Source organism: Meleagris gallopavo, chromosome 3, assembly GCF_905368555.1.
Source record: "Meleagris gallopavo chromosome 3, MGAL_WU_HG_1.1, whole genome shotgun sequence".
Classification (NCBI taxonomy): Eukaryota; Metazoa; Chordata; class Aves; order Galliformes; family Phasianidae; genus Meleagris; species Meleagris gallopavo.
In genome coordinates, this window is record NC_139406.1 from 77184633 (window position 1) to 77207122 (window position 22490).

The 22490-nt window shown below is 41.0% G+C and overlaps 1 protein-coding gene across 4 annotated transcripts; it reads left to right on the plus strand.

Moving 5' to 3' along the window:
- The first annotated feature begins 1196 nt into the window (after positions 1–1196).
- Positions 1197–21161, plus strand: EBAG9 (estrogen receptor binding site associated antigen 9). Of its 4 annotated transcripts, XM_085221586.1 has the most exons (8): positions 1198–1384; positions 7469–7644; positions 8579–8676; positions 12739–12817; positions 12953–13111; positions 14611–14718; positions 15682–15773; positions 20609–21161. In XM_085221586.1, exons 3-8 carry the CDS (start codon positions 8594–8596, stop codon positions 20727–20729), a joined length of 642 nt encoding a protein of 213 aa, XP_085077712.1. In that variant the 5' UTR covers positions 1198–1384; positions 7469–7644; positions 8579–8593; the 3' UTR covers positions 20730–21161. The 4 variants fall into 4 exon arrangements, with proteins under 4 accessions (XP_085077713.1, XP_085077712.1, XP_085077711.1 ...); XM_085221585.1 differs by lacking the exon at positions 7469–7644; XM_085221587.1 differs by lacking the exons at positions 7469–7644; positions 14611–14718 and having other exon boundaries at positions 1197–1384.
- The last annotated feature ends 1329 nt before the right edge of the window (positions 21162–22490 follow it).

Here is a 22490-nt window from a genome sequence, read left to right on the forward strand (position 1 = left end):
CTCAGAAAGAGTGGTGAGGTACAGGCTGCCCAGGGAGGTGGTGGAGTCACTGTCTCTGGGGATGTTCAAGAAACAAGAAGACATGACACTGAGGGACATGGGTTAGTGGGCATGGTAGAGATTGGTTGAAGCTTAGACAAGATGATCTTACAGGTCTTTTTCAACTTTAATGATTCTATGATTTTGTGTTTTAAACCTTACAGGTATTAGCAAGCAGGAAAGTAGGAAAAACTTTCAGCAGAATGAGGAACTGAGCTGATTTACCAAATGACCCAAAGACTGGAAGAGGTGCAGTACTTCCTCTAACAAGTGTGCTCTGCTTCAGCATTTCCTGGTAAATTGCCTTGCTTTGCTGGCATTTAAAGATGCTGTTATTTAGTATCTGAGTTTTCACAAGAGCAGTGTAGTAGCTGTAATCCAACTAGATGGCAACTAAATATTACCACATTCAACATCAAAGCCCCTAGTTTTTTCTTTTTCACAGAATCACAGAACGGCCAGGGTTGGAAGGGACCTGAAGGACGAGGAATCTCCAACCCCCCTGCCACACGTAGGGCCACCAACCTCCACATTTAATACTAGATCAGGCTGTCCAGGGCCCCATCCAATCTGGCCTTGAGCATCCACAGCCTCTCTGGGCAGCCTGGTCCAGCACCTCACTACTCTCATAGTAAAGAACTTCTCCCCTCACATCCAACCTAAATCTTCCCTCCCTCAACTTAAAACCATTTCCCTTGTCCTGCAGTTATCTACCCTTACAAAGAGTTGATTCCCCTCCTGTTCGTAGGGTCCTTTTTTGATTGAATGGTGTTTCTGCACTGCCATGCAAACCTTGCTTCAGTGATTCATAAGAGTACTTAACTTTGAATCTTTCCCATCCCAAAGAACGCTTTTGCAATTCACCGAATAAAAAAATTGCAAGAATGGAAGGGGGACAATTTTGATGCTCTCCTCTCATTCCACCGCTAAATGAACTAAATAAAGGAAACGCCACATTTATTTATCGCAGTTCCCCGAAGCGATAAAAGCTCAAACTCCCCAGGGGCCGAGCAGCCGACGCGGCACTAGGATCAGGGCGGACGGGCCGCCGGCGAGGCTGCTTAACGCTTTTCCCCCCGGGGCGGCTGCCGAAAGGCCACGTCAACCTACTCCCCCCTCAGTGGAGCAAGCCCGGCGGCGCTGGTTGGCGGGGCGAGGGGAAGCGGCGCGGCCGGAAGGGGCGGCCTCGTCGCCCGGGTGACAGGAGGCCGACATGGCGGCGCGGGAGACGGCGGCGCAGCGCTGCGTGCCGAGCTTTGAATGAAGGGCGGCCGGAGGCTGCGGGAGTGGCCTCCTCGGCCCCTGGCGCTCCGCGCCTCCCGGAGAGCCCTCCCCGCCGGGCCAGGTGAGCGGGGGGAGCTTCCTTCGCCGCCGGGTGCCCGCTTCCGCCGCGGTGCCGGAGGGCCCGGCCTGGGCGCCTTCCTGCCGCGGGGCCGGCCCTCTCCGTCCTTCCTAAATAATGCCTTTCAGCGCCCCGACGTCCCGGCTCCGGGCTTCGTCCAGCGACGGTCTGCCCGGCTGGGCCTGGGGAACCCGGGGCCCGCGGCCCCCCGTGCGCCTGCCTGCTGGAGCCGGGACGGCGCTGCGCGGGGTGTGTCGCGGGTCGGGACCGACATGAGGGGGGTGTGGGAGGTTGGCAGCCCGTTGGCAGGAAGGGAAGCGTCCGGCAGATCTGTGCGGTTTACATCTTATTTTTACTGCAACTGCAGTGCGTGGAGTTGCCTAGGCTGAAGTTTTCCTTTATTTCTGCTGGCTGACAACCCATGTAAAAATGAATGTGAAAGTTGTGTGGTACGGCTTCAGAGGGCTGCACATCTCTGAAGGACACACGGAAGTTAATTGCTCCCATCTGGTTTCTCTGCTGGCTCCAGGAAAAGTTCAGCACTGATTTGATTTGTGGGATAGGGAGTCACTTCTGGTCGTGAGTTTATGATGCCTCAGTTGGGTGTCTGATGAAAAACAACATGGCTGGTGCTTTATACTTGTGGATATGCTGGATATAGCAGTGAGCTGTGTGAAGGCTTCTTCAAGCCATTTTGTCTTGTAGTGTATCTTGATTGTAAATAGTTGGTGCTTGCTGAGGCAACAGGTGTTACAAGATGGCATTGTGGCACTAACAAGAAGAGTGTGTTAATTTATTGATTTTTGGCTTTCAGTGTAGCTGTGGGTAACTGAAGTCCAGTGTGACCAATGAAAATTGGAGTAGAACTGGGGTCTCTTGAACTCTGGTCTGAGAACTGTAGTTCTGTGAAGGGGTTTATATGAAGTAGTGCATTATGTCAAAGACTTCAAGTCTGAGCAGTTATGGTGTAGTATCATGAGACTGTACAGCTTCCATCTTTGTGTTCTGTGTGCTGTTTTTTCAGAGGACAGTAGCATATACAGATAATGAATTTGACTGCCTAGTCAGCAGATATATATATTTCTAGTTTAGTTAATGTTGTCTTTAAAAAAAAAACAGGAGCTGAAATCTTCAGGAGTTGATATTAACATGATAGAAACTATGCTTGATTTCTTGGAGAGGAAGGGTTGAAATGAGGTGGTGTTACTACAGAGGTTTTATTGCTCTAGGAGTTGTAGGTCTAAAAAAAGAAATGTTTAAGCTCTGCTCTGTTAACATTGTCTAGGAATAGTTTAGACTAACACGTTTGGTTTTCTGTCTTAAATTAGAGAGACAATATTTAGCTTTAGTATCCTCTGCAGCTTCTGGTAGTCTTGAAATATCTTCTTGGGTTTGATGATTGTCCTTGGATGATTGTCTCACTTCTATTAATCATAGGCATATTAATCTCTCCTAGCTCCCTCGTAATTTCATGTTTGGTGTGCTTACACTGGAAGATAGAATATCAATGTTAAAACTGCAGTTTCTTAGGGACAGCCCTCTAACTGTATGTAGGCAGATAGAGGAGATACTTCCTGTATTTTTCCTTTGGTTTCTGCTTCTCTCTCTATTGCCATAGTAGCACGGCTACAAGATTGAGTCATGTTGCCGTATAATCAATCAGTTTATCTGAAAGGTGAAGTCATTGTTTTTCCTTCTGCGTTGGTGTTCCCAATATTATGTTTCTGTGTAAAGCAATTAAAAAAAAAAAAAGTGGTCTGGAAGAGAGGAGTAGAACCTCTTCATTAGGTTACAGGGTCATGGTTACTCTGAAATGCAGATGCTGGTAGTGGCTTTCAGTACCTGACTGAATGCCTGTTTGAAAATACACTGTGCATCTTGTATCTTGTAGTTTACACTGTTTGGAGGAGGCCTTTGTGCTTGAAAATAAACTTTTTTTTTTTTTTAAGCTTTATCTACAAATCTTGAGATTCCATGTCCCTGTAAACCTATTTGGTCATCTTTGGTGCAGTGACACTGTTTAAGATTTTAAACAGCATGGAATTTGAGAGGTACTATCTTTGCCACTGAAGCTGCACAAATCATGTGGTGCTTACTTGATTTTTACTGGTTGGTTGTTTTAGTGAAAACGTTCTGGTTCAGTGATGCCCTTGTTTTGGTACTGACACCTGTGAGCACTCAAGGGCATGTTAGTCTTTATGTATGAGGAAATGGTCGCGTTTTGCTTAAGGAGGGTGAAGCTTTTTTGTGGTTACTCATGAAGTTATGCAGTTGGTGGAGGAAACGTTCGGTTTCAGTGAAGTTATTTTTAATTTAGTTTAGACTTTCCCTTGGCTAATTATCTGTATTTAGTGCAAGTAAATGCTGCTGTTTCCAAGCTGTTTTCATTCCAGAGTCACAGATGAGCTGATATGAAAGAAAGTGCAATCTACTCACAAAGCAATGGTAATTAAAGGCAGAACTCCCATTCTGGCCATCTTGAAATCTCCTCTACCAAAACAGAAGGCGCAGCTGCATGTTTTTTACTGTTCACTGTGCTTAGCCAGTGTTTCAAAAGCCATAAACCTCTTTGCGATCACTTGAGTTAGTGCCCCGTGTCCCGGTTCCAGCCCAGGTGTGTTCCTGGCACACCAGTGTTCCATTGGTGCTGAGGGCCGGGCTCTGGCGGGAAGAGCCGCCGCCATGATGGCGTTGGTAGGGGGCTGCTGCAGTGTGAGCGGTGCTGGGCTGCATGCAGCCCACAGCCCGTGGGTTGGACGTGCCTGGTTTAAGTAGTATTTGTGTGTGAGTAAGTAGGTATAAAAGAGGAAATGCTACTACAAGCAACAAGGTGCTTGTTTTATAATGATGGCCGATGAGAAACTTGTTTATTGTGGTTTCGTTGCCTAATGGCTGGGCTGTGTGTGCCATGCTGCAGGCAGCCTCCTGGCTGCTGTCAGTGAGGGCTGAGTTGCAGAGAAATGTTTCAGTTGAGTAAATTTCTGGGCTTTCTCTCCCTTCACTGTATTAGTTTTATTGATCCATAAAATGTTTTCAGGGATTAGTTGCTGTATGGGGCTGCTGAATCATGGCCTGAACCTTTGATTGATCACCTGATGTGAACGATGAGTCAGCCACGAGAGCACAGGTGAAGGCAATTCACCTGTGCTGCAGGAAGGGGTGGAGCCTGGCTCCACCTCTCCTAGACCCATTTAAGAGCTGACTGCCAGTGGGGAAGGATCTCTCTGGAGATCCACTCCATCAGGAGCTCATCTCGCGAGCCCAGGATAGGATGAGTGACTTTCTCTCATTTCTCCAATATAAATTATATTAGCCAAGCTCCTGGATATATATATATATACACACACCATCTGTATATCCATTGATTAAACAGTTGCCCTGTGCTTCTGACTTGCCTCTGATGTGTTTAACATCTTGCTACCATGCTTAACTCTTTTGAGTGCATGCCTTCCATGTGAACAGTTGCTGTAACTTTTTACCAGTAGAAGGCAGTATGAGCTATGTGAGTCAAACTCCTGCTAAATTGGGGAACTTCTACAAAAGTTGCACCGACTGCTAATATTAATTAGGATTCATGGTTTAATTATTAATATTTTTTATTGGAGCTTAGAAATTCAGTTAACAGTAAGTCTAATAAATGCTATACATCAGAAGCAATATCGATAATGCAGGAGGAAAGCTCTATCCCATTTTACTAATGGAAAGCTGAGGCGTGAGGTGTGAAATGCGCAAAGCTGTGTCAGGCTGACAACTCAATTAGATTTTCTGAATTTTAGTCCAGTGTTTTACCTCTGCTCCATCTGTTAAGAAATGACAGAATTACAGAATCACAGAATTGTAGGGGTTGGAACGGACCTCTAGAGATCATCGAGACCAACCCCCCTGCCAAAGCAGGTTCCCTACACCAGGTCGCACAGGTAGGTGTCCAGGCGAGACTTGAATGTCTCCAGAGAAGGAGACTCCACAACCTCCCTGGGCAGCCTGTTCCAGTGCTCCGTCACCCTCACCGTGAAGAAGTTCTTACGCACATTCGTGCGAAACTTCCTATGCTGCAGCTTATGTCCATTTCCCCTCGTCCAGTCTCCACGTACCACTGAAAAGAGACTGGCCTCACCACTGTGGCCGCCACACCTCAGATATTTATAAACCTGGATCAGGTCCCCTCTCAGTCTTCTTTTCTCAAGGCTAAATAGACCCAGTTCACTTAGCCTTTCTTCACAGGGGAGATGCTCCAGGCCCTTCACCATCTTTGTGGCCCTCCGCTGGACTCTTTCCAAGAGATCCCTGTCTTTTTTGTACTGGGGAGCCCATACCTGGACACAGTACTCCAGATGAGGCCTTGCCAGGGCAGAGTAGAGGAGGAGGATCACCTCCCTCGACCTGCTGGACAAGCTCTTTTTAATGCACCCCAGAATGCCATTGGCCTTTTTGGCCACGAGGGCACACTGCTGGCTCATGGCCAACCTGTCGTCCACCAGGACGCCCAGGTCCCTCTCTGCAGAGCTCCTCTCCAGCAGCTCATCCCCCAGCCTGTATTGGTGCATGCAATTATTCCTCCCTAGGTGTAAGACCCTACACTTGCTTTTGTTGAACCTCATCTGGTTTCTTACTGCCCAGCTCTCCAGCCTGTCCAGGTCTCGCTGAATGGCAGCACAGCCTTCAGGCGTGTCAGCCAATCCTCCCAACTTCGCATCGTCAGCAAACTTGCTGAGGGTGGCCACTATCCCCTCATCAAGGTCATTGATGAAGATGTTGAACAAGACCAGACCCAGCACAGACCCCTGGGGGACACCACTGGTCTCCAGCCAGACTCTGCACCACCAACGACGACCCTCTGCGCTCTGCCAGTCAGCCAGTTCTCAACCCACCTCACCGTCCACTCGTCTATCCCACACTTCCTCAGCTTTGTTATAAGGATGTCGTGGGAGACAGTATCAAATGCCTTTCTAAAATCAAGGTAGACTACATCTACCGCTCTTCTTGCTGAAGTGCTGCCAGTCTGTGTTCTTTCTTTGTGCTGTACGTGGCTTTGTGTCTTTCCAGTGCTGGAAGAAGACTGACAACAGAAAAAAACAAAAGTGTTTGTTCTACTTAACGAGTCTAATGTCATTGTATCAGATGCATTCAGTTTGCACCAAGCTCAGAAAATACAAAGGTTCCTTGTACCTTTGTGTTTGTTCAGTTGTGTCTGAATATGAAATGATTTCTCTTTTAATTTTCGGTAGTGCAGTCCTTAGAACAATAGTGCAAATGCTGTAAGTGCTATTTTAGATGCCTGGGTGTAATGCTCTACTTGTCCTAATTGTAACCAAGTGGTTGGTTTAAGATTCATTTTACATAGCTTTTAACATATAGCTGTAATTAATTCATACATACCACTTCATATCTTAATTAGCCATATAAAATCTAGACGCATTGATAAAAGTACTTTTTAAAGCTGAATGATATTACAGTGTCTAGTTATTCCTCCTTGTTGCCAAAACTGGGAGTCTGACAACTTCCAGTGCTGCAGGATTTAACTGGGAAAGCTACAATTAAAGTTTAGAGAAGAGGAAGGCAAATGGTACATGCTGTCTTGAAGGGCATTGGTGCTGCCATAGTTGAAGTGAAATGCAGCTCAGACATGAAAGCAGCACATGGTTGTGTCTCTCTCCTGCTCATTCAGCACAACTGATGATCGCTGTGGTATCCTGCTGAACAGACATGTGGGTGATATTGGAAGTCTGTTCATTCGTGAGTAGAAATGCTCTGGGAAAAATGCACTGATTTATGGTGACTAATTCTTGTCAGCAGTCAACTTTTTCCTGAGCTACAGCTTGGTATTATGGCCTATAATTTAGTGGTTACTCATATGCTTCAGCCTTTTTTTCTGCAGTAAAAGGGCCCATTTATTTGGTAGCAACCCTGTATAATTTTTCAGTAGCAATAATTCCTTTTCTGGGCTGTATGTGAAGTAATATTTCTAGTACCGTATTACTACATTGTTTAGTACTAGTTAAGATACCTCGCAAATGAGCACCAATAAAGTAAATCTAAGCTCTGTGTAGCTCACAAATACCATTATGTACTTTTTAATAAAATCCTCAGGGCAATATTGGAGCAGCCTACCTAATGATCCACCTTCCTGACTCTTCCTAACATAAAGCCTGGAATAATAAAAGTGATTTAAATGCCATAGCATATTTGAAATCAAGCTGTTCTTCCATGGAATACTCATGGCCTGAGGAAAATGTCACAGGGCTGCCTTCTCTACTCACCAGGAGGTATGTTAAATTTGCAAGAGAAAATGTTGTTACAACTGTAGCTGTATATAATGAAAAGCTATTTGTGAAGCCTAATCTCTTCTTTTCCTGCTGAAATGTTCACTTTTAAAAGAGAGAAAGGGAATCCTTCAATATTATTTAAGGGATCCCTGCATATTATTCTAACTTGTTCTGTACCTGCTTGAGGGGATCTGTTGAAATAAATGCAGTATGATGAGTTTAAATTATCTAGATTGTCAATTTGACACTTAAAAATAGCAGCCAGAATAAGTGGTTCCAGCCAAAGGTCAGTTTTTCCTTGTCTGAGTTTCCTAGCATGATCTGGTTTGGCATAGGGTCACTGATGTATCTGGGGATTAACTTGTGCTGTAGTGCATGTGGGATGAACAGAATCTATCACTTCTGATGAGTTTTTCAATGACACTGGTAGCTGAATTAGAGTGTTTGGTCTCATACACATCTCCAATTAAAATAACTGTAAAATTTAAGCCACCAGTTCTGGGTTTTCACTCAATGTTGATTTCCTATTCATCTTTTATTTACACAGGCAAGACTTGGTTAAGGAAGTGTGAGCTTTTTACTGGTCATAATTCTTTTCTCCTTGCACTGTTAGTGTCTAAAGTACATCAGCTGTACAGTCACTCCCATTGATAGCAAGTGCTTCTCCTTCAAAAATATCTTTAATTGTATCTTTACCTATCATTGCCTGCAGTTTGTTTAAAGGCTGTGTTCATTATGTGCTTGTATTATCTATATAATTGACATGTCCAGATAGGAGACAGAATCTCTGTTCCAGAAACCTTTTCCCTTATTTGGCAGTAGTGTAACTTCACAGAATGCTCCCTGTTTATGAGCAACTAAGGAAATGGGCTTTAAGGACTATGTGAAGATGTATAATGTGCTACATCTAATTTCTTTTTTTTTTCTTTTGCAGGAAGGGTTTCTCACCATGGCCATAACACAGTTTCGGCTCTTTAAAATCTGTACTTGCCTGGCAGCTGTGCTTTCTTTTATTAAAAAGTTAATATGCAGGTAAACGTGGCTTAATTTGGTTACCTTTTTTGTTTTAATTTTAGATTCTTTCTCTTCTTTCCTTCTTCCTAGCGTGCACACGCCTCTTTTCCTAATTCTGATTTTGCTACTAATTCAGATCTAGAAAAGAAGTCAAATTCATTCTTAAATCTGCATATTCCTTTGGAACTCAAGACTCTGTGTAGTGCAGTTATGAGTCAGTGTGTTTTGTGTTATATTAGCTCTAATGATTAATGTTTTCTGAATAGGTGTGACAGTGTTTAAAAATTGCCTATTAATGCTGTCCTGTGTCAAAGGAATGAAAATGGTCCTCCAACTTCTAAAAAGTATTCATCGAGTGGTATTTCATTTTATAATAGTTCAGTTAATGGCAGCATCCACCTGGTCATCAGTCAGTGGGCTTTCATTATAATGAAATGTAACTGATTCTTTTCCTGCTTTGACAAGAAACAGTTCAATGAGATTTCTGGGTTCTTCTGCCTGTTAAAGATTTATTCAGATGTTTGGAGGGCAGTGTTTAAAGTTCAAAAGAATTTTTTTTTTCCCTCCGTTTTCTTAGTGAAAATGCTTTATGCCTTACAACATAGAAGAACACTAAGTGGTTTTGCTCTGAGTTGTAAACTCACGAATGCAGAAATGTAGTGTCTAGAAGAATTAAAAAAAAAATCAGGATTTATAGTTATATAGGGTTCGATAGGAAGCTTTTGTTCTTTCAAGCCCTCTTGAAGCTTTAGGGAGATAGATTTTCATGCTGCACATGACTTCAGAGATGTTAGCTTTAGCTTTGTAATTTGAACTCCAAAGTGAATTAAGGACACTGGCCCTTCAAGTTTTTAAAGAAGTAAAAACACTGAGCTTCTACAGTATATGGACCTTTACTGAATGTGTGAATTGTTTATAAGCAGATAATTGTTTAGTAGATGTAATGACAGTACTTTTTTCTTTTCCAACTTCTGAATGATTGGAACAATTGAAATGAGCAGGTGAGGAAATGATTAGGAATGAAAAGTAGTAGAACTCTTAATAACAATTAGTTGAAAGAATGAAAAATTTGAAATGTTCACAGGTGCATGTAAGTGGATCAAGTTGTTTCAGTCCATTAACCACAGATAATTTTCCATTTTAATGTCAGCTCTGGAGCATAGTATGATAAATCCTGTTTTCTTATAATGCATCCTTGCTTATGAGTATACCTGATAACCAGTAAATTGTAACCTTGTAAAAACAAGTGATTGAACGAAATGTGCATTTTAATTAGATGAATATGAGCTAGTATCTATTTGGATTGCATAATTTAAATTAGTTCTTAATTTTAGCAAGTGCTTGCAGAGATTATTAATCTTCCTAGTCAGCATCAAACCTATGCATTGTGCTTGGTAACTTTTTAGATTTTTTTTTTTTTTTAATGAAATGCTTTAAACCTTTGTTTCTAGCAAATGATAGGTATAAATGAAAAATAAGATGAAATTTCATTCTGTTTAAGATCTCAAGTTATTTTCATGCCTTGGACAAATGTGGATGCTGCTGAATAGTAAGGGGAAACAAAACCAAGAAATGTTGAGACATTTGACCTTCAGAGCACTAATCAATATCTGTCTAATGTTGCTTGGGAGGCAGCTGTTCCTGTAAGCATGGTGTGCCCTTCCTAAAAGGACTGGGGATATGTAGCCTCCTTCAACGCTGCTGTGCGTTGCATACTCTCTCCTATGTTGTACAACAGAAGTTGCTTCTTCCCTCCTTCATCCTTTTCAGTGTTATAATTTTTGCTAGACTGGTGTTATGAACCACTGGTTGGAGTCATTAGCTTGACTTCTGGATCATTTCAGTAGGGAGTTGCATCAGCTGAAGTGCTGGCTTAGGAGAGTATTAAAGAAAAGCATGTTGTACAAGTTTAAAGGAGGATGTTTCCAGACTTGTGTTTCCTATGGAGACAACAGAAACAACTCAGCCTAAGAATCAGATGTTCCTGGTGTGTTTCAGGGGGATTTTGTTTTTCCTTTGGTCATGTATCTATTGGAGAAGATTAAAACACATCTTATATATTTGCATATATAAAGGCAAAGAGGCCAAAGGAAAAATTAAACAATCAGAAGAACACACTGTTGTTTACACTGCAGTAGTAAATTACCATTTGTGTGGTGACATCATTTTTTCCAAAGGCATCATCTGGAAATGATGTGTTGAAATTTGGTTGCCAAACTAATATTTTTGTTAGGAACCCGCTCAGGGATTGAATCTGTGTGCATACTACATAGCACAGAATTTAGATTGTATTCTGTCTTGGTTGTTGTATAGTTGGTCATTGCTTTTCTGTTCTATATTTGCTTTGATTTCTTAACACAGTGGCAACTTTCAGTCTGCTTGATGTCTGTAAGCTTCCATCTCAAAAACTGAAGACTTCGAGCGGTTATGGGGGCTGCTCTGGAAGTAATGCCTCTTACTTTATTATCTTGGTCCACAATGTCAGGGGTGGATGTTGGTGGTACAGCAGTAGAGGCTGAACCTTCCCACCAATATGCCATTACATGTTGTTGTTGTGTGACAGATGGCAGCAGAGGGGCACTCTGACAAAATGGTGTCTGACATGGAAGTGCGTTTAGAGCGAAGGTGTGACATTGAATTCCCCCAAGCATAAAAAGCGGCGCCCATTGACATTCTTTAACACATCCTGAACACTTATGGGGACCGAAGAGAGGTTGTGAGCGCAGTGTGGCAGTGGATGATGCATTTCAGCAGTGACAGTGGTCACCTCCACTGGTACAGATTTTTATAAGTGTGACGTGCCGGGTGTTGTTCATTGTTGATGGAAAAAGCACAGCTAATGATGGTGACTGTGCTGAAAATTAGTATTTTGTAGCTGACAACTTGCTCTATTGGATAGTGTTGTGCTCTTTGTTTCTGTTGTATTACTGTAAAGATTTTCAGGAACTTTGGTAGATGAAATTATGCTGGGTTCCTCTTGAGGAAACCTCTGTGTTTCAGCCTGTCTTTACTCGTAACCTATGTCAGCTTAAAATAACAGTTTCTAAATGGGGTAGAGTTAATTATATCAAGTGAAGATTTGATAATAGCATCTGATCTTTCCTGTGGAAGATTCTGTTGGGCCCAAAGTAGGAAAAATGATAATCTTACATCACCGTACAGTAGAGCAATTACATGCAATTCAGCTCTTCTGACATGATGGTGGAGTGTTCTGTGATAGTAAAAACTATGGGTATGATCTCCAAATGTTAGCTTCCCTGCAAGAGTAGCAGTAATCACATCTTCACTCTTCCATGACCATCTTGTTATAGGGGTTTGCAATTTCAGGGTCTGAATTTCATTCTCTTGTGTTATAAGGTTTTAAAATGTAGCAAATGTCAGCTAAGAATATTTTAGGTGTCACTGTGATCTTTGAGTGTTGCCATTAAGTAAATATCTACATCATTCATTTATTAGCAATGCATTAGTGTTAATTTTCAATTAAAATTACTTAATTCAATTGCTAAAAACCTCTTTTGCTGAAAGAACATTCTTGAAATAAATGTATTGAACAGAAGCTGTTGACTTGCATAGTATTTTGTATCTCTGTTTGGATTCTAAAGGAAAAAGTGCTTTAGAGAGGCTTTAAATGAAGCAACTCAGCAAGCAGTTTGTTAAAGGCAGATCAGTAGAAGTATTTCTCAGCTTCCAGTAAAAATGGTTATCTTTGAACTAATCTAGAGCTGTAGTATTTGCTTCTTAAGCACTGACAATCTAAAAACTATAACCAACTACATGCAAATAACTGATTAAATATGTCCCTTTTCAAACAGTCATGGAAACAAAGGAGAAGCAACTCTTAAAGAAATATGAGCAGTATATTGCACTTTGATATTCGTGTGAACACAACTTAAGTTTAGGAATGAAATTCCTTTGTTTAGCAGTCTCTGACTAGCAGTTAATACTAGGGTAGTTTAAGCACTTAATGTTTTAGCCATGACTGCAGTAGTGCTGTTCTCAGACTTCCTTTTTTTTTTTTTTTTTTTTTAACTTAGTGCTCATGTTTTCAGAGCTTGGAGGAATCCTACATTTTTCTTTCAGGTCTGGAAGAGGGCGAAAGTTAAGTGGAGACCAAATAACTTTGCCAACAACAGTGGATTATTCATCTGTTCCCAAACAGGTAATTGCTTCAGTGGTAGGTGACTTAATCACTTTAAGTGATTGTCTGTTATGCCAGTCCTACTGTCATAGCAAGATACAATAAGACAAGTTTTTACTTGCAAATATTATTAACTTTTACTGTTCACTTCTCCAGCCAGAAGTAGAAGACTGGTCTTCATGGGATGAAGATGCACCTACCAGTGTGAAGATTGAAGGTGGCAATGGTAATGTGGCAGCTCAGCAAAATGCTGTGGAACAGATGGAACCCGATTATTTTAAAGATATGACACCAACTATAAGAAAAACTCAAAAAGTAGGTATAGAGCTTTGAATTGTACTTACTGAGTGCGTTAAGATAGGCTATCAGTAAATTGGCAGCCTACATACAGTGCTTCAGGCAAAATTGTTGAAATGAGGATAGTAATCTAACCCATCCACTTTAAAATGCTGATTCTGACTCAAATGAGATTCTGGTTTGTGTTTACATCTTTTGTTTTAATGTTCTCGGAAATTTATTATGAACTTCATAGTGAGTGTTACAGGAAGTATAAAGGTGAAAACCCTCAAATCACTTTTAGTTCTGAAAATAGAACCACTGCATTAAGCTACCTTCCAGCTCCTTTCAGCTATTTCAGTTATTTCAAAAGAGACATTGTGTCCTGCTCATACGGATGTTTGACATAGTAACTCTGCTGTTTCAGAAACCAGTGGTTGTTTTGCCAGTTATTGAGGCAAATGGTATTAGGAGCTGATATTTCAAAATAGTTTGCTCTTCAAAGATCGGATTTTGTTAGGGAAGCAAGACTGAAGAGTGTCTCCACAATAGCATCCCAACTATGAACTTTTTTGTTTTGTTTCTGTATAGAAATCTGGTTAGATACGCACAGGTCTTTAAGTTGATTGAAAAACTTTTGCACCAGAACAAGCTACCCAGAGAGGTTGTGCAGCCTCCTTCTCTGGAGGTTTTCATAACTCATAACTGCATAAACCAGAACTGGCGACACTTTGAGCGGGATGTTGGACTAGAGGCCTCCGAGGTCCCTTCTGACTGATTCTCCTGAGCTTCTATGAACTGGAGATGACACTTACCCACTTGTTTCATTTAGCCTACTTTACCTCTCTGCTGCTTCCAGAAGACATAGATCCCAGTTACTTTTACTGTACACGCACTCATACCTATGGGTAATTGCATGTCTTGAGGTCCAAACAGATAAGGGAAACGTGATCTTAGCAGCCATGTTAACATACCTTTCAGGAGGAGCATTACTGCTTGTTTTTCTGCCAAATTAGTACAGAGCTTTACCAGTTGATATGATAGCAAGTTGCATTTTGACTGTTGAAGCTTAGGTTATCTGCACAGCAGTGCTGTTGATGAACCTGAGATAGCTTGTGTTCTAAAACAGTTTAGTTGTTCAGTGAGTGCTACCCCTCAGTGTACTGTCTTACTTTTACCAATCATGAAAATGAGATTTCTCCAAGGAGTACCTAATGTAATTACTAGTTCATGAATACTGATGAGATGTGCTAATTGGATCTTGTTTTGTGCCTTTTCTGTATTTTAATACAATCTGTTTTCATGTGACTTAAGTAACAGCTAGTGGGGTGGAGGAGGGAGTTCTTGTGTCTTGTGCATTTTGCTTCTCCTGCTTGCAAGGTGATTCAGCTGTACAGCTTCCAGAACCTTAACAGATTGGAGACAGTGCAGTGTTGTATAGCAGTGCCTTCATAAGCACAGACCTATATGGTCTCCAAGGAATCTTTGACCTATCTCTTTTCTTTTTTTTCTTTTTTTTTTTTTTTGTTGTTCTCCAGATAGTTATTAAAAAACGAGAGCCTTTAACTTTTGGAGTTCCAGAAGGAAACACAGGATTCTCTAGCAGATTAGCAGCTACACAAGATATTCCTTTTATTCACCAGTCTGTAAGTGCACTCAAAATATTAATCTGTTATTTGACAGGTAAATGACTGTTCCTTAAGAGAAGGAACAGTCTGTCTAAGAATATTCTGCATAGTGGGGAGCAAAAGGAATAGTTGTGGAATAAAATAAATGCTTTTTACATTGAGTCTTTGGTTCAAACTAATGAAGTGGTTGATCTAATTTTAATTAACTTTCTCTATTGTGAAGCTTAACAGACCAATGGTTAAAAAATAGGAAGCTTTAAAGTGCCTGCTTACTAGCAAATCTTCTAAACCAATGGACTATACATTTTTTTTGGACTTCACACAGTAAGTTCCTAGCGAAAGAGTAGGAGTTTTTTTTTTCTAGAAAGCCTCTGGGTTATCTTAGCTTTATAGTCTCGTACCCATTTTTAACCTTCTCCTTCTCCCTTCTCCTTCTGTAGAGGTTTGTCTTTGGAAAGTCTTCTAATTCTATACTCCTTGACAAACAGCATCTAGAGGGAAATGCTTGCTTTCTTTTGCCTTCTTTAACAGTGTTTTGTTTAACACGTTGGACGAAAGATCCAGACAGAAAGCAGTACAGAATGGCCATAATGCTTTCTTGGACTATCATAATGAAAATAATTCAGGACAGGACTTCGTTGAAGAAAAACAGCTCAGAGGATAATGGACAAATGTGGATATACATCTTGGTTTGTCTATGCAACTTCCAGAAGTCTTTAATGCCATCTGCTTAAATTGTCTTCTCCTTCCTAAAAATGCACTGTAGTGCTGCCTCCTTTCCTTTGTTCACCAGCAATGGAGTCTAAAGATTTATGTTAACAATATAAAGGCAAAAAAATCAGTCTTAGAACAGGGAATAACAAATTGGTGATAACTGAAGGCATCTCGTATTTCTGGAAATCTCAGGCATCACGGTTAAAAATAAGTGCTTTTTCTACTTTCTTTGTCCATGTTGTTAGAGCTTTTCTTGTTTTGTTTCAGCCTGAATTGGGAGACTTGGATACTTGGCAAGAAAATACTAATGCCTGGGAAGAAGAGGAAGATGCTGCCTGGCAGGCAGAAGAAGTTCTTAGGTAACTGAAAATCATGTTGCACCGCATAAACTTTTTTATGTTGAATCAAGTGCAGGTTTGTTTGTGATAGTACTTCTCTAGTTCTCTGTGTCTCACAAAAATAGTGTGAATACCTTATCTGTTTTCTTCTTCTGTTTGCTTTTCCCTTTTAAGCAGTTGAAAGAGTACAAATGGTAACAAGATACAGATTGAATTTAGCAATTTGCACATAATGATTTGAATTGGCAGTGACTTCTGTTAATCTGTTTTATTTCAAGCTTTAATATATAGTGATATAATAGTGAAAGTTACGTGATGATGGATTTTGTTGGGCTGTTTTTCTTCCAAGGACTGCCTTTTCCTGTCAGGAACATCAACAGGCTTAGTAAGATCTGTAATGTCATAAGTGCAGTCCACTGAGGCTATGGTGCACCAGACATAGTCAATGAAAGAAAGACACTGAAAAATCCTGCTTTCTTGGACTAGGAAACAAAATAACTTTTGCTGTCTGCAGAGACTGCATTGCATTTTAGTGAAATCTTGCTACATTCCATTAAGATCTGTTTTTAAGACTATAAAAACAAGTGATTAAGCTTTCCCAGGCACAGACTTGTCTTAGAGAATTTACCTACTACTAATAATCTAGTATGTGCGAGTGTCAGTATATTTCTGGAGTGATAACTTGTCTGCATAGTCGATTTTCATGAAATGGCCAAAGGCGTATTGTTGGCCGGTAGTCATGTTCACGCTCTAGAATACAGAGTGAGAGGGAAAGAATGGAATTCACCTCCCTCTAAACAAAAAGCTGTATGATCTGAGCGTGTCCAGCAGGTCGAGGGAGGTGATCCTCCTCCTCTACTCTGCCCTGGTAAGGCCTCATCTGGAGTACTGTGTCCAGGTATGGGCTCCCCAGTACAAAAAAGACAGGGATCTCTTGGAAAGAGTCCAGCGGAGGGCCACAAAGATGGTGAAGGGCCTGGAGCATCTCCCCTATGAAGAAAGGCTAAGTGAACTGGGTCTGTTTAGCCTTGAGAAAAGAAGACTGAGAGGGGACCTGATCCAGGTTTATAAATATCTGAGGTGTGGCGGCCATAGCGGTGAGGCCAGTCTCTTTTCAGTGGTACGTGGAGACAGGACGAGGGGAAACGGACATAAGCTGCAGCACAGGAAGTTTTGCACGAATGTGCGTAAGAACTTCTTCACGGTGAGGGTGACGGAGCACTGGAACAGGCTGCCCAGGGAGGTTGTGGAGTCTCCTTCTCTGGAGATATTCAAGTCTCGCCTGGACACCTACCTGTGCGACCTGGTGTAGGGAACCTGCTTTGGCAGGGGGGTTGGTCTCGATGATCTCTAGAGGTCCCTTCCAACCCCTACAATTCTGTGATTCTGTGACCACTTATGTGGGAATAGCAGTGGGATTTTCCCCCTGACTCTGTTTTTCAAATTCCTCATCTTGATAGAAGCTGTTGTAAAGATTTCAGCATGACATATTTTTACTATTGAAAGGTTTCGGCTCAAGTTGTGAACTTTCAGACTTCCTACTCTGCCCCCCTAAAAAGTATTGAGCTTTACTTGCTTTAGCAGGGAAGTATACGTGTCAAATATTTCAGGTAAATAGAGTATGCTTAGAACTGTCTGTTTCACATATCTCTTGGCCTGCAGTGAATGGCTACCTCAAAACAACTGAAGATTGTGTGAGTTCATCCCAGCTGTGTGAAGAAAACCTTTGTTCTACTCACAACATGCTGAGTTAGTGTTTTTCTTTAATTGAGGAAAATGCTGACTGATTTTTTGCAAGATTGGTAGGAAATACCTTCTGGATTTACATTCTGTCTTGCAGTAGACATCTGTGGTGTAATTAACATCCAGAGTTTAATACATAACTTTAGTACATGACAGCGCTGGCTCTGTTTTTCAACAGTCCGTAGTAAAGAAGCGATCTGGAGTCTATTCTTAATGCTAAGAGACTGAGTCTTGATCTACAAAGTGATCTGAAGATTTCAGACTGCTGTTTGGTGAACAGTGTTCCTGATCCTCCACAGTGGTAATGCTGACTCCAGCAGTGCTTCCTGAGAATGGAATGAGTGCAGGTCTGTGTGTGTGGAGGGAGGACATTAGCTAGCTCTGTCTGGGTATCTGTTGGTGCTCAGTATGCAGAAGTGTCTTAGAGTGGAATCATTTTTGTATAGCAGTGGAGTGCTGCACAACCTTGCAAAAATGAGCTGTGGTGTGTTAATAGCAGGAAGACTGTACCTCTGTCATTCACTGTGGTGATTTAATACACACGTGTAACGGTTGGAGTAAGTATATGTAATAAGCCACGTACTTCCAGAAATCCGAGTGTGCTGAGGAGTAAGCTATGTAACCTGAAAAGTTCCTGATGTTTGTTCCCCACTGCCCAGCAGCTTTTGAGCTGGTTGCACCGAAACTTTCCAGTCAGTGGTTAGTCAGCATGGTGAATGCAAAGCTGAATTTTCATTTTTTTTTTACAATTAATTGAAGTGAGTTAGAACTTGGTTACTTCTGCAAATGGTAGATACCTATACGTACCTTTAGACTTTATAATACCAGTTAATTTTTTTTCCAGTGGCAACAGTTAACCTAAATGCTCCTTGATTTAGAAAGAAGCCCAGGTGTGTTGGCACAGCAAAAGAAGACTATAAGTAATTATTTTTCTCGTTTACGTGACATGCAAAATTACATACGAACTTTAGAGTCATAGAATCTTTACAGTTGGAAGGGGCCCTTAAAGACCATCTAGTTCAACCCAATGAACAGAGACACCAGAACTTGCTGAACTCCCTCCTTTGGAGCCAAGTGAATCAGTTATGGCTGTAGTTTGTCATAGGCTTTCTACTGAGAGATGATCCTGAGAGGTGGTAACTTCATGTTGAAAACAAGTAAGAAGTTGGGAATAGAGTTCAGTGAATAATGGCCAAGTGGCAGAGCAGTGGAAAGGTAATCACTGTGAGGTATGCTGCATGTGTTTATTTCTGGTGACTTTGCATCACCTCCAGCAGAAGGTTTCTACTCATTTGGACTTTATAATAAAGTCTAGTAAAATTACTCAGCCAGTAGAGGGCATGGAAACCTCATACAGGAATCTGTGTAGTGTTCTGTGTTGTGCAGTTCATGGTGGTGGGGAAAAAGACATGGCCTGCTTGACTTTCTTTACTTTGCAACAGCAGTTGCATAGAAGAATTGCTTAGCATTTCATGTGGCTCTATGGAACTTCACTGTATCTACGTGACTCTTCCCTTCTGACTGGGAGGTGTAGATCTTGATGTAAATTACAAGCTTCTTGCATGGCAGTAGAGCAGTTTATTAGAGACTAGGACAACTTCTGGCAGTTAATTTAATAGCAGTCCCTCTCTTCCTACCACAGTCAAACACAAAAATAATACGTAGTCTTTGTTGCTGAAATGTCTTGAAGTTCTGTGTGCTCAGTTTGTCTATAATTGAAAATCTACCAAAGCAGGTTGTCTCAGTGCAGCACAGCTTTTTCTGTTTTTCACAGTTGAATGCATGTATGCAGCTAACAGATTTGCAAGTAACTCCTTACTGCTTTATCTAAGGAACTGGGGCTGTTCAGTCTGGGGAAAAGGAGGCTGAGGGGAAACCTTATTGCTCTCTTCCAATACCTGAAAGGTGCTTACTGTGAGTGCGGGGTTGGTCTCTTCTCACTAGTTACAGGTAACAGGACAAGGGGAAATGGCCTCAAGTTGTGCCAGGGTAAGTTTAGGTTAGATATCAGGAAAAACTTCTTTACTGAAAGGTTGGAATAGGTTGTTGGGTCACCATCCCTGAATGTGTTTAAAAACCATTTGGATGTGGTGCTCAGGAACATGATTTAGCAGAGGGCTGTTAGTTAGGGTAGTATGGTTGGACTCGATGATCTTTAAGGTCTTTTCCAACCTGAGCAGTTCTATTCTATCATTCTATTAGATTTCTTCATTCTCTTTTAATGAAGTGTTCTTTATTCTTATCTTTATTAAGTTTACCCTTTCCAAATGAATGACGCTTTAATTCATTTTTTTTTTAATTGTGAAGTCACACTGCAAGCAGCTTGGCCATTTTTTTTCTCTAATAAGGAGAATGTTGACTCCATGCCACTCAGTAATGTGTTGTAGCTGCAGAGGATGGAGGCAGGTTGTTGACTTCTCTTTTTCCTTTTTCTGTTCCTAACTCTTGGAAGGGAAGTAAAAATTGGAAACTTGTCTCTTTAGACAAGTTTTTAGACAGATTCTCTGATTTGGCAGCTAGTAACATTTGCTGTTTAGCATTATTTCTTATCACTGCTATAAAAAGATACACAACTGAAGACTTATTATTTTCTACTTCCTTAAAGGCTATTTTTTTATATTTGTGTTGAACAATAGAGCACAACCCAAATCCTGAGCATGTGAAAGGGAATATTAAGTAACCTCATCTGATCACAAGGAAGACGTCTGTAGCAGTTGTGTATAAAAAGGATGGCTGCAGGTGTTTCTGCTGGCGAAAAGGCGGGGCACAAACTTCATGTTCTGAGTTGAATCATGTTGATCTGAATTTGAAAAAAAAAATGGGTAATTTTATTATTAGACAGATCTTCCTAATTAATTCTAGTCTGATACTTGCACTAATTTGCTTAATTTTTGAGAATTTAGTTGCTTTTAGATTGTAAAATATTTTGAAGAAATATTACTGTCTAAGAGTAGATTATCCTGAGAAAAGTACTTGAGTGTGATGAAATACTAACTCTTCTGAGACTAACTAGAGTTGACTGAGGCTCTGTTCTTTATTAGTTATAATAATTTGTTTATTGTCTGTGCTGAAAATTGGACTCCTTCAGCAGTTCATTTTTTCTCTAATTACAGACAACAGAAGTTAGCAGAAAGGGAAAAAAGAGCAGCAGAACAACAACGAAAGAAAATGGAGAAAGAGGCCCAAAGGTTAATGAAAAAGGAACAGAACAAAATTGGTGTAAAACTCTCCTAACAGTAACAAGGCAACGGTGGAAGGATTCCACCTCTACAACATGCATACTGGTATTAATTTAAGTGTTTCCAGGACTTCAACTCGCTGCTTGGTTTCAGTGCATTCTTCAAGTCATCTTGGAAGCCAGAATTCTCCGAAAATATCTTGAACTACTAAGAGGGAGATCTCCAAGGGGGGGAAAAAAAAAAAAAACCCGAAACCATACAAAATCATGCCTTGATGGAATGAAATTTCCTACAATATTTCTATTCCAGTACCCTTCTTTGCAGCAAACATGATTGAGCAAAAGTGATTGAGAGACGCTCTTAATGAACAGCTTGAGCCTAGAGAAAAGAATGTAAATATTCTGTGGTGGGGAATCTACTGTACTGTCTGTGCTTACCTGAAACATGTAATTAAACAGTTTTAAAGAACCTTTTGCTTCTTACCTGATATGAGTGTCTGCTTTTTCTTTTTTTCTTTTTTCTTTTTTAAATAAAAGTATTTATACATTTAGAATTATCCATTAGAGATCATACTGACCTGTACAGATGAGAAGACCTTGTGGATGACCTTAAGTGTACTCCTGGCAGCGTGTACTTTGGTAGAGGAAGGGTTATAGATGAGCACTTAATTGGATTTCCCATCTTTTTGTTACTTGCAGCTTCCTGTGCTGCCATGCCTATTGGCAACACTGCAGTGGCTGCAGGCAGCAGCATTGCTGTATGACAGTGCTGCATTCTGTTCAGCTGTTCCCAAAGGCTGATGTGAGCATAAGGGAGTGATTCATTTCGTTTGTGTTGGTAATTTTGCATTTCTAGCACGCTGCTTTACTTCCTACAGTTAGTAAAAATATAGAATTCATACTCATTGCATAGGTAGTGTAATTGGGGAAAAAAGTCTTCATATTAATAAAGCTAGTGTGGAAGTTAGTAGTTTCTCAGATTCCTTTTGCCTTGGCAAAGAGCTAAATGTTGGGTAAAGATCAGAGCAAGGTTTTTACCTGTTATGTGTTGGGAGCTGAATGCAACTGAATGCTTTCTCAGAACTGCACAAGGTGCTTTTAAGAGCTGGAAGCAACTTTGATATTATTATAGTGTTAGTTCTGTTTTTTAAACAGCACATTTAAAAAACACTGCTGCTAAATGGAGCCTGCCATAACGTGGTTGAAAATCAGTTCAAGCTGTCGCAATTTTAAACATTAGGGAGGTTTGTGCTGCTCTGTTACCTTCTTGCTACAAAAGAAACCTGGGCAGTCACAGTGAATGTTTCTCCTGGACATGAAGATCACTTTCTCCAATAAATGATGCTCCATTTCCTCACATTTTGAAATAGGACCAAAGCACTTTCCATATTGTTTTTTTCAGCCGCAAAGGAGACATTTAGGAATAATGGAAAGTTATGTTTGTATGAAACTCATGGAAAAAAAGAAGCCTATTAATTTTAGCCCTTTCTGTCTTACCTAATTAAAGAAAAAATGATCATTGCCATTGAGTGCTTGCTATGTGCTGCCCTATCCTTCCTCTTCCTTTGTGGCTTACTGGTAGCAGTCTTCCTCCCAAAAGCTGCAAAGCAGTGCGCGGTACCATCAGGCCTCGCAAGACCTCTTCTGATCTGGATTGCAGAGGAAACTGCTTGGCTGTAGGTGAAAGCGCGGGGGCAGTGAGGTTTCAGTGGCTAGAGGTATTGCTAGAAGTTTGCGTGGAGCCAATTCCACCATGTCCACCTGCTGGCTGATGTTGCCTCCTCTTAGGAACAAATCTCGAGTTTTGGGCATGGAGA

What these genes read in the sequence shown, in the direction of transcription:
- EBAG9 (XM_085221586.1), top strand. Translation starts at nt 8,594, where the DNA reads ATGGCCATAACACAGTTTCGGCTCTTTAAAATCTGTACTTGCCTGGCA. An exon ending in ATTAAAAAGTTAATATGCAG is followed by an intron (nt 8,677 to 12,738) that starts GTAAACGTGGCT and finishes TTTTTCTTTCAG; the next exon opens with GTCTGGAAGAGGGCGAAAGT. An exon ending in TTCCTTTTATTCACCAGTCT is followed by an intron (nt 14,719 to 15,681) that starts GTAAGTGCACTC and finishes GTTTTGTTTCAG; the next exon opens with CCTGAATTGGGAGACTTGGA.